The sequence below is a fragment of the Procambarus clarkii genome, chromosome 81 (genome assembly GCF_040958095.1).
Source record: "Procambarus clarkii isolate CNS0578487 chromosome 81, FALCON_Pclarkii_2.0, whole genome shotgun sequence".
NCBI classification, from domain to species: Eukaryota; Metazoa; Arthropoda; class Malacostraca; order Decapoda; family Cambaridae; genus Procambarus; species Procambarus clarkii.
This window is the reverse complement of record NC_091230.1, coordinates 15844654-15857233: the sequence shown is the minus strand read 5'-3', so window position 1 is coordinate 15857233 and position 12580 is coordinate 15844654. Positions and strand designations below refer to the sequence as shown.

General features: G+C 46.1%; 1 protein-coding gene across 4 annotated transcripts in view; it reads right to left on the bottom strand.

Annotated features, from left to right (window-relative positions):
• LOC123773151 (neutral amino acid transporter 9) overlaps positions 1–12580 on the bottom strand; it is a 66109-nt gene that overhangs the window by 6919 nt on the left and 46610 nt on the right. For 3 of the 4 annotated variants that reach the window (XM_045766669.2, XM_045766668.2, XM_045766671.2), the window contains exons 8-12: positions 11607–11816; positions 10513–10625; positions 7278–7376; positions 6405–6509; positions 5967–6208 (exon numbers count right to left, since the gene is read on the bottom strand). In XM_045766669.2, the coding sequence (XP_045622625.1) occupies positions 5967–6208; positions 6405–6509; positions 7278–7376; positions 10513–10625; positions 11607–11816 (769 nt within the window). Of the gene's footprint in view, positions 1–1514; positions 2370–5966; positions 6209–6404; positions 6510–7277; positions 7377–10512; positions 10626–11606; positions 11817–12580 lie in introns of those variants that run through there. The other variant, XM_069315185.1, reaches the window with a different exon arrangement.

The window sequence follows — 12580 nt, the reverse complement described above, 5'->3', positions numbered from 1 at the left end:
ATTTTCCGGGGGGAGCCCCGTCGGCTCCCCGGAGGTATCCAGGCTCATATTGCTAATATTAGACTTTGGCATCAGTGTAAAAGTTCATAGACCTATGTAGGAACAACGAGCCAGAACCTGGCCCCCTCAGAGAGGCACGAGGAGCAATGGCCTATGGAAACGACCATGTGGTTGGAAGCATTCTGTGTCTGCCATCGACCGGGTCAGGCACCCAGAAAGGTAAGCATCCCACAACAAACCCTAATTCTGGTTAAGAAATTGCAACTAAAAGCCGAACTAGTAGACAGAACTCCCCAAACAAAAACGAGCATAACGCCATCACGTCTCGTCGGCGTGCCGCCGTCTGCGCAGCTCCCCCCTCCATGGAAGGGGAAAGGGAGAGCCCCACACCTCCCGCGCCGGCTATCCAAAACCTCATTTCTGAGGCTGGATATAAAAAACATGCAAAAAACTGCCGACCGGAGGGAGGGAGGGTCGCCTAGGAGCCTCCGGGTCTCACCCAGAAAATGGCGTTTCATTACATTCAATGATGGTTTTCTGGGGGGGAGCCTCGTCGGTTCCCTGAAGCTAACTACCCAAAGACAAGAACAAAAAAGGAGAAACCCGGGAGGCGGAAACCACACGCCCTGAACCTGAAAGCAAGACAACTGGCAACACCAAATGACCCCGCGGACAACCCAGGAGACCCGAACCCTGGAACAGGGATGAAGGGAACTTGGGTCACAGAGGCCGTGGCATGCAGGCAAAGTCCGAGAGCCACACCCAGACAAGAAGAAGGACCCCAGCCAACTAAATAAGCAGCAACAAACCCCAGGAACCCCCTTTGGAAAAAAAACAGCCATCCCAACCTCACCAGAAAAGAAGAGACGGCTGCAACAAACAAACCGATCACCAGAAACCACGGATAAACAAACCGGAACCGAAGGGGCCACAACAAACCGAAGGGTAAAGAAAGTGAGCATCCTGTCGAAGACCAAGATGGCTCAGGCGGCTCACGAGCAGGCCATGGGCAAACAAAACCCGAGACAGCTTGCAAAACGGTGCAGAAGGAACACCAAAACTGAAAGCAAGCCGTAACATCTCCGCCAGCGCCGCACGAGACAAGGCAACAGTAGGTATCAAGATGATGGTCCTAAACCCTCATGAGAGAAGGACAAGACCACGTCAACAAAAAACACAGGATACCTGTACCTATACTGTATCGGGAGCCGGTGGCTGAGCGGATAGAACACTGGACGTGTGAAACTGTGGTCCCGGGTTCAATCCCGGGCGCCGGCGAGAAACAATAAGCAGAGTTTCTTTCACCCTGATGCCCCTGTTACCTAACAGTAAAAAGGTACCTGAGAGTTAACCAGCTTTTGGTTGTTGGTTCTTTCCCGGTTCCAGGGAAATAACCAACCCGGACGAGCAATCATGCCCCGCCTGGGAGGAACCCCCCTCCCCACCGGGACCCAGAAAAGGTCAACAAGGCTGATAACGTATGACAACGACAAGCCGCTGCTTGCCGAAAAGCTGAGCCGCAGACTCCGCAAACAGCAATGACAAAATGGCGACAAAACCCCAAGAGCCAGGGCCCAGGCAGAGGCCAACGAGGAAGCGAGCACCACGAGCCGACATGTGAGACGCAAAGCAAAAAAAATCGACACCACAACCCACAGGAGCAGCACCACCAGCTCCAGCAGGACAGAACGAAGCATGCGTCGCTGAATAATAGATGAGGAGAACCCTCCAGGACGTGTACCACACTACAACAAAAAGGTACCATCCGGAAAAGGAACAAAGAATAGGCCGTAGCCATAGCCATAATCCTAGCTCCCCCTGTCCTAACGAAAAGGAACTGAAGGGGCAGGAATGGGTGATTGAAAAGCTACATCCACCAGCAGACATTGTAACACAGAAGCTGGTAGTAACATACAAGATGATGAAAGAACTCGGTTCTATAACTGAACACCGGGGCTGTCCAATCTCAGGGAACTGAATAAAGACCTAGGAAGCAAGTGGTAATGGAATGTAAATGATCAAGTATACAGTATATACACAGACACTCCAATGTACATTTAAGGATGCAGCCAGGCACTGAACAACAGTCAATGAATGAGTCTCCAGAGAGCACCGACTGAGTCAACGAATGAATGCCCAGAGAGCATCAATATAAGCACTAAGTAAGGTCACGTTAAGATGCACGCAAATGGGCCAAGCAACACACTACCCTACACTCGTCCAAAAATCAAGAACCAGCGCCCGGCTGACAGTGTTACCAAACCGTATACTCTCACCTGTAGAGCGTAGACACTATCGTGTAACGACACAGCCGAGCCATGTAACATTCCGGGAGCATCGTCAGATGATTATGTCCAGAGTCGCACGCACTGCAGGAGAAGACTAGGTGTAGTGTAGAGGTGGAGGCGGCGCCACTCCGAGCCACCCCACACCCGTAAGTAGCGAAAAGAACTAGGTGTTGTCCCTACATACAAAACCCAGAACACCCCCAGGATCGAAGGGGGGCTAAGACTGGAGAAAATGAGCGAGTGCAGCATATGACCTTAGATAAAGATTGTAGAACACTAACACACATGCACACCGACAATAAACAAAACAGTCACCCTCGAGCTATGCGCAGAACGCATGAAGACTGAGGAGGCTCCTCCCTCCTGTTGGGGAAGGAGCCTACAAGGTTTCTTAAATTATCATAATAAATACCGAGACAGATTACCGAGAGAAGAGGAGATAAGAAAATTAGATGCAACAGAGAAAGACAATAAGCAGTACAGAAGAGTACAACGAGGCCCATAAAGGACCAGAGGTAAACCTCACTGGAAATCGACAGATGTTCCAATAATATGGCAAGTACGAAGATCCACCCAAACCTTCGAGACCCCCTGATAATCAAGCACAAAATCACAGAGGTCCACAGGGGCCCATGGCCATGCAGGATCCCAATACGAAGTGAACAAGATCATGACATGACGGAGAATACATGTCCTATATAGAAAGTGGAGAAAAGCACCCAAAGGAATGACTGAACCGACGGACCCAAAGGGACACGGAACAGAACCCTGGGAGGGGCAGACAAGAAACCATGTAACACCACTATAAAGTACCATTAATAATATAACACTACTAAAGTTGTACACTAAGTATTATTGTATCCTAGACTATATTTGGTGGTGAGAAGTAAAATAGAGGAAGGAAGGTAGGAATAAGCGATGGAGGAAAAGAAAGATTTAGAAAACACGAGGAGCGCACGGGAAGGGGAAGGGGAAGGTAGGATAAGGAAAGGTGAGGAGGAGGAAGGAGGAGACAAGGGGGATACTGAAGAGGGGTAGGAAGGAGCAGGAGGAGAGAGTAAGTGGGAGTAGATAATAGCCCGAGGAATACTAATATATACTGTGTAACACTTCCTACTGGTTACACTTGGTAACACTGTTATTGAACACTGTATTTATATTTAATGTAATATGAACTGACATGCTGTACCACTGATGGTTACACCGGAACCAAAGATACCCTTCCAAGGAAATGCTACACAGGATTAACTATGCTGCCACCACCTGCCTTGTCCATTAACTATATCAAGCAATGAGGCAAGAAACATTGCTTGACTGGGAGAGTCCTCTTTTCTTACTGTCATAAATTACAGATATCCAGAGGATAAGAGGATCCAACAATTGACACAGACGGAAAGTTTAACAAGAGTTTATTGACAACAAAATATGATATTCACCAACTATAAATCCCTACACTAACACTGGCAAATGTTAATTTAGACATGTGACAATACCATCAGAAATCACAACTTTACCTTAAGACCTCTGTCTCTCCATTCGGTGGATTCACTCTGTCTCTCCCTGGCTGTGTGATGTTCTTCACAGACCCACTCTGGACCTTGGTGTCCGGCACTCTCTCGCTAACTCTTCTACAGGGGCCTATATACACACAAAAAAGGGGGGGGGAGATTTGCTGTTGCTACCTACACTGAAGATGCAAGAGGTCGGGCCACACGTGCACAAACACTTAAGAATTTTTGCCATTAAGATGTTTGACAGACACCATACACCTCTTCAAGGAGGATTATTATTAATTACTGGTGTGGCTGACCTCTGACCTGGCTAAAAGGGGTAGATCCATGGATGTTTACACATAAGAATCTGGGGTCTAATTCCATTACAATGTTTGACAAGAGTATTATGAAATATTAAATACTTGAAACTAGGTGACTAAGACTAACCCAGGAATTTGTAATCAACATGCAAGATGATCCAGAGGTCATCTGGGCTGACCTCTTGGAGAAGGCTTCCCCGAGTGTGAACTCTAGGGAAGAGGGTCATGGGTGTTACAACCAACTCGCACGCAGAGGGGGGGGGGGGAAGAGAAAAACCCCACTCCTAGCAACTACAAGCCTCACTCCAAGAGCACAAAAATCCAAGTGGGACCAAGGCCCCCCCAGTCATCCCATCCCCAGCCCTGGGAACCTCCACGGCAGGACCCAGGGCTGAAGCCGAAAAGCCTGAGCCTCAAGAAAAAGCCGGGGCACCCGTAAAAACATTAAGGAAGGGAGCCCACTAGTCAGACCCATGGAGGAACAGGCTCTAATGCCTCCGTCACCACCCTGGAAGAGGCAATCGCCAAGACCGCCCGAGTTTCAACACCTTCGAAACCCAGCCCCTACTCCGAAACCCACAGATGGTTTGGAGCCAGATGCAAGAGGGGGGGGAGGGGGGGGCCAGACAGAACCACAACAGGGAAAAGACAAGGGGGGTGAAAATGGAACAAAAGCAACCAACACCCCAGAGCCCAGGGTCCCTACAACCAAAACGGGGCAGTCTCGGGGCTTCTAGGTAACAAGCAACCTAGCGCGTTGCACGTTGGGTTCAGGTGGTTGCAACACCTGTGCTGCCTGTACCCGCATAGTCATCATAGGACTGTGTAGACGAGTCACAAACAAGCAACAAAACTTGCAGGACTCCAGGTCAAAGATATCACCGACCCAGTAAGCAGCATGACGGAGGCAAAAACAATGAGAGTCACCCCGAGACAAGGGGACAGAGCAACCCTGAAACTCGCACAAAGCGAGGGGCAACTCAAAAGGTCACATCTATCAAACTCATACGCCCCTGTGGGGATTCCCAGGGTCCTGAGACGGAACATACTCTCAGGGAAGCCCAGGCAAGGTACTGCTAACCGGAACCCAAGTCTACCAACAACCTTTTGAGTACTGAACCCCCGGGACGTGTACACTCACGGGGACCTAGCAGGTGGGGGTACCACCAGAAAACAGAAGTGCACAATATACAAATAGGGGACAACTAAGCAAATGCAGACCCCCTTCCCCACCAGGCAGGGAAAAAAAAAAAAAAAAAAAAAAAACAGCAAGAGGACAACGTACCCAGGCAGAACAGAGCTGGCCGCCATGATAGGTGAAAACTAGCTGTGCAGTACTCTGCGCCCCTACCAGTGCAAACTGCTTATCCTACAGCAAACAAAGGAGCCAGAACACCCCAGCATACAAAGGGTGGCCGAAGGCCGAGCAGCAAATGACCGAACAGGGGCAGAACCCAAGAAACTTGGGGAAGGTGACCCCAAGCCCTAAAGGCAGTACTTACAGGGCACCTAGGGAAGGTAACCCTAGGCGCATGCAGCCTAGAGTTACAATATATTGAAAATAATTTGGGGGGAATGATGCAATGTAGTGGTTAAGGACAATTGTACTTCATTATCAGGTAGGTCACTATACTGTACTGTACACATTACTTAAGCCACTGAGAAGACAATCCCCCTAAAAATACTGTTATTAAATCTTTCTCATGATCAGTTATAACAAATACCTCCACAACAATACTATAAGAGGACATGCTGCCAGCTAATAATTCTTTTTAAATTTAGTTTGAGAAAAACAAAATTTACAACACTTGTCCACTACTAAGAATAAAAAACTGTAATCACAACATCCACACATTCACACTTACCGTATGATAAAACCAATGTTAGGGTAGAGAACTGCGACCAGGACTGAGAGTGTTATCAAGCAGGTGTTAAGCAAAACAACCCTCCAAAGCTTGTACTCATAGCTGGGGCCCATGAAGTATGTGAACAACTGGTTGCGGATGAAAAATCCAAGAAGGGGATACACTGTGAGGATCTGGAAGAAGAGGAAGCCACGAACCACCGCCAACACCAAGTCATGCGGAGGAAAATTGTCCAGGAAATTCTGTAATGAAGTGCAACCTAATTAGCTTGGAAGATTAAAATGCAAGTGGCTAAGTAGATATCCTGTCTCTTGACAAACTATATAATCAGGTTAAAGCAAAACTTATAAGTACCAGTAACACTGAAAATATGGCTCTGAAGTTAGTGCAATATTGCAAACTAGTAAAATACTAGAATAAAATCAAAGCATTACTTACATCAACCACACAGTATTTTGGAAGTGGGAATGTGGTGAAGAAGAAGAGAGCAATGGGAATGTAGGTGGCAGCAACAAGCAAGTAGGCCAGCGTCAGGTCTCGTACCTAGGAAATAAAACACAAATATACTACTAATGTACTGTATTATAACCATAATGAATGCATTTTCCTAGACGAGTCTTAGGCATATGATTTACGAACACACACACACACCAAAGCTTGAGCTCTGACCAAAGAGCCAGAGCTCAACCCCCGCAACCACAACTAGGTGGGTGAGTACACACACACACACACACACACACACACACACACACACACACACACACACACACACACACACACACACACACACACACACACACACACACAAAGGGTGATGTAATGAGCATCATTTACATCACTACATCACTCAAGGGTGATGTATACTGTTAAGCACAGAGTGATGTAATAAGCACAGGGTGGTGTAATAATGTTCAGTACAGTGCATTGTGATGAGGACAGGATGGTGCAATGCTTTTAATATTTCCCAGAGAGAGGGAAAGAAATAGGGGGAGAGAACAAGCAACTGCTTGGTAAAGCTTTGAATCTATGAATGTATCGCCAGCATTTAATCTTGGTTGCACCAAGTTTATCTTTAGCTACTCACGAGCATCTTTCCTGACCCTTGTGAAGTTTTGTGGTGGTGGTAGTGGTTCCCAGAATAAGAGCCTAAACTGTACATGTATCTTATCTATGATACAAGGGATACATTACATAGCAGCCCAGTGTAAGACCTCAGAAAAATATAACGGCTTTGCTAGTTTATACTTAGTCATTAAAATTACACCAATGATAATCATAACAAAATTACTTTTACTGTATAAATCTGCTTACATTGTTTTCTTGATGTCTGTTGCCCTGCATAATGGTGACGACACAGTTGTGGATGAAGTATGCCAAGGACAATGTTCCTGACAAGCACATGAAGGTTTTCTGCCAAGAAAAGATTTGTATTTTTCATTAATAGTGTAACCTTCAGTGAGGTAATACCTCTAACTACATCACTTAATTATGTACTTCCCAAATACCTTTTCCTACAGGCACAGCAGCAAGAAAGATCCCCACATTCTTAGGTTCAAATTCTAGACAATCCCTTGTACAGCTTACAAAATTGCATTATGTTACACTATGCTTTTGATTAGTATATACAGTATTCAAAATGCATAAGCTTGCAGTTGCCAGATGAGGTAGGTATTTCTCTGAACTTGGGTTGCACTGACAACAACAACAAAGCAATACATAATGAATGAGGAGTCATGGTAAAGCCACTCAAAAGAATTCCACATTGCCTGTTTGGTTACTTCATGAACGATGCAACTTGCATTCTGACACTGGAAACCATGAATATGTGGCCAGAGCAGGAGTCATATAGCCTCAATAATTACACACAAGGAAACTGGAAAACAAGCACTAGTGTTGAATGTAATGAAACGCCCTTTTCTGGGCAAGACCCAGAGGCTTCCCGAAGCTATCCGGCTGATATGGATGTATAAACTTTGGGCATCAGTCAATGTCCATGGAGTTCTAGGCCTAACGGGGACCACGAGCCAGAACCTGACTTTCTCAGAGAGGTACGAGGAGCAATGCCCTAGAGTTTAGAAGTACTCTATGTCTGCCATCGACCGAGTCGGGCACCAAGAAAGATAGGTGCCCCCCAAACCCCTCCCCATTCTGGTGAAGAAATGCTACCAAACGCCGAACGAGAGGATAGAACTCTCCACGAAGAAAAACAAACGAGCATGACGTCATCTCGTTACCAATGTGCTGCCATCTGCACAACACCCCCCCCCCTCCCAGGACGGGGAAGGAGGAGCCCCAGACCCCCTGCCGGCTACTAGAGCCTGTCAATTCTCAGGCTGGATGTCAAAACACGCGAAAAGAACCGCCGACTGGAGGGAGGGAAGGATGCCTTGGGAGCCTCCGGGGTCTCACCCAGAAAATGTTTCATTACATTTAATGCTGGTTTTCTGGGGGAGCTCCTTTGGCTTCCCGGAGCTAACTACCCAAAGACAAGGACAAAAGAGGGATAACCCGGGAGGCGGAAACCTCGCACCCGAGACCCGAAAGCAAGACAACTGGCAACACCAAACGACCCTGCGGACGACCTGGGAGACCCGAACCTGGAAACAGGGAACCCAGGCAACGCAAAGCACGACCAGGGCCACAGCACACAGGCAATGGCAGAGAACCACAACCAGACACAAGGAGATGCACCCCCCCAGCCAAACCAAACAGGAATCAACAGCCACAGGGACCCCCCTCTGGAAAACAGCCGGCCCAACCTCGTTAGAAAAGAAGAGATGGCTGCAAAGGAACAAACTGGACACCATAACCCACAGGAGCAGAAAACTTCGAGAAACAACCCTGAACCAAAGGAGCCACAACAAGTACCCAAATCAGCCACAGGGACACGAGAAAGAACTTATGCAGCGGCAGAGTAGTTAACAGATGGAATGCATTAGGCAGGGATGTGGTGGAGGCTGATTCCATACACAGTTCCAAATGTAGATACGAAAGAGCCCAGTAGGCTCAGGAATCCATACATCAGGTGATTGACGGGTGAGAGGCAGGACCAAAGAGCCAGAGCCCAACCCCCTGCAAGCACAACTAGACGAGTACAAGAAACCAAAGGGAAAGAGAAGAGAGTCCCCTGGCCAAGACCAGGATGGCTCAAGCTGTGCATGAGCCGGCTGGGGGTAAAACAACGCCCGAGACAGCCTGTGAAAGGTGCAGAAGAAACATCAGAACCGAAAGCAAACTCGAGCAGCTCTGTCAGCGCCGCACGAGATATGGTGAAGCACGCAGGTGGGACACCAGGATCAAAACCAACTGACCACCAAACAGATGGCGAGAGACCCGAGTCAAAAGCACCATACGCGGATGGCAAGTCCTCTACGGGCTCACCATAGCCCGTGCTACTTGGAACTTGTTCCAAGTAGCTGAATCTATACCACCACCACCACCACCAAACGCAAAGACTCGAGAAAACCGAACCAGCCACATAACGGACTGGACCGAACATCTGAAAAAGGCAGAGATGTGGGGAAAAACCAATGGGAAAAACCCTGGTCATGGACACCGAGCAAGCAGCACCTGAACAAAGGCTCAAGGAACCAGATGGAACCAATGCTAGGTCACCAGGAATCTGAACCCGGCGAGCCGGGAAAGAACCAAATCCCTGGTGAGCAGAACCACCCCGTCTGGGAGAAACCTCTCCCCGGGACCGCCGAAGAACCAACAAGTCCGACACGAACGACAACTAGAAGCTGCTGCTTGCAGAAACTGCCCAACCGCAGACTCAGCAAACAGCTAGGACAATGGCGACAAAAACCGAAGAGCAAGAACAGAGAAGAAAAGTCGAAGCTGGAGGTACACGACCGAAGCCCATCAGCCAAGAACTGACAGGCTCGGGTAGCCGGCGGGGGTTCTGGGGCTCCCCCTTCCCCCCTCCCAGGGAGAGGGGGGGGGGGGTTGCACAGACAGCGGCGTATTGGTAACAAGATAACGTCATGCTCGTTTAATCGTTTTCCTTCATGGAGAGTTCTATCCTCTCATTCGGTGATTGGTAGCATTTCTTTGCCAGAATGGAAGGGGGGGGGGGGCCTATCTAGCTGTGTTCCCGACCCAGTTGATGGCAGACAGAGTACCTGTACTTCTAAACTATATCCAGTATAAGGTGTGTCTATAGGCCACAGCTCCTCACACCTCTCTGAGGGGGCCAGGTTCTGGCTTGTGGTCCCCGGCAGGCCTAGAACTCCATGTACGCTGACTGATGCCCAAAGCTTATACATCCATATCAGCCAGAGAGCCGAAGGGGCTCCCCCAGAAAAGGCATGGAATAAAAGGAAAATCATATTTAATGAAAGTGGAAAAGGCACATGAAATACAATATACTGTACCACCAAAGGGTAGGTTGAGCACCCTGAAGACGCACAATAATTCATGCGAGAAAGGAACCGCTTTTAATCTCCTAATACGTAGTGCTTCCATGATAGACGAGGCCCATCTTGCATATTGCCTATCAAATACAGTAAAAATAATGTAATAAAAATACTGATATGCATCCAACCTTAAAAAGAGGAACATAGAAGACATCAGATGGGTCGCTGAAGTTAATGTTGATGCCCCAAATAAAAGCCTTGGAGACAACAAAAACATACATCACCAATACTGAGATGGCACCTGAAAACCAACATGAAAATCTTCCATCACATTTTGGGAGTAAGTATTATAGGAGTGTGTGAAGTGTAATTAATGAATGTGCTGAAACACACAAGTGAACCCTGTTCCACTTTATTGGAGAAAACTGACATTAAAAACATTCTTCAAAGCAATACTTAAGAGTTTGTTATGGGTTACAGTCAGAGACGGGACGAGTTTAGGCCAAGGCTTTCATGGACTATGTGTTGCTACTTGTCATAGGAGTAGAAACGGTAGTTTTACTCCCACTGGAAGGAATAATTAAGCTGTAATTGATGCTAATTTTGTCTGATCTATCCTTGTTACATACCATAGCAAGAGGTACACAAGTCTAAATGGCACAGTATTAGAGGCTTAACCTCAAACCTTTTGTAACTTTTGTACAGTATTCTACAATATAAGGTTTACAAAGGTAGAGTGAGTGTACACATCTACTGTTGTTACTGCACTATTGTACAGTATTTGTGTACCTCTTGCTATGGCATGTAACAAGATCAGAAAAAAATATACCATCTGTTACAGCTTAGTTATTCCTTCCATTGCCAGCACAAGTATATATAACAGACATGGGTTTGGGATTATATAACCCATACACCCGAGTAGATTAAGATTATCCTGCCCGAAACGCTTTGCGTAATAGTGGCTTTAGGCATTGTATGTACTAGCTCTTATCTATAAAGCCAACAAACTTTGTAAAATCTCTTTATGTATGTACCTTTGCCTAAATAAAAATTATTATTATTATTATTATTATTAAGATACATAAATATTGAATAATAGAAGTGACAATTGAATGGGGATAGGCCATTTCCTAATTCTTGTACAGTAATACACTTTTTTTTTTACATAATTTTATACCTATCACAAATCTAACCAATTATAAATCTAATTTACAATATATAATCCAGATCACAGTCTTACTAAATAAACATTTCATAAAGCTCATATTCCATGATACCTTACCAAGAGAGTTGAAGTATGTAAATATTTTGGCATCACGAAGGTTAAGGATGAAGAGAAAGGGTACAATAAGGTATAATGGCACAGTCAAATCTTGTTTCCACCAGCGATGAAATTCACTTGGGTCTGGTGCACTCAAGTCATTATGTGTCACATTTGGGGGACACAGCAAGGTGTTCGACGATTCATTATGTATTTCACCATTTACCGCATCTGAAAAATACAACGGAAGCAAAGATGTCTAGAAAACTGAATCAAGAGTTGTTCATGTGTATCTATAGCCTTCAGGCAACATTTTTTAATGTAAAATTGGAAGTAAAATTTAATAAATTTATGAACAAGTCCACAAGGGCTGTGACAAGGATTCGACCCTGCATCTGAGAGCATCCCAGACGCTGCCTTAATTGACTGAGCTACGACATAGTCGATTAAGGCAGCGCCTGGGATGCTCTCGGACGCAGGTTTGCAGTTAGAAAAAAACATTGTATTCAGTATAAAATGTATTTGTAAGTTATATTTTGGATGGTAGGGAACGGATTAATTCAATTCCCTTTATTTCTTATGGGAAAAATCGCTTCGACTTACGATATTTCAACTTACGATCCGTCTCTGGGAACGGATTACCATCGTAAGTCGAGGCCCCACTGTATAGCTTATTGGGGGATCAGAGTAAATTGAAAATAGTTGACTTGCAACATATTTATCCAAAGAGCAAGAAGCAATTTGGTAAGGAGTTGTTAAAGAATCCCACTGATCTAACAGACACTTTACACTACCACTCCTTGCCAACCATCATCTTCCTGACAAAGGTATTAACTGTAAGGGACGTTTCCAATCATTTATCAATCTGAACATTTCTAGATAACGTTCTCTCCTTAATGAAGATCTGTGGAAACAGCTGTAACTTTTGGGATGAAGTATTAATGACAATTAAGGTTGGGAAATCTGTGGCCCCTGGGGAGGATTACCTTGCCTTG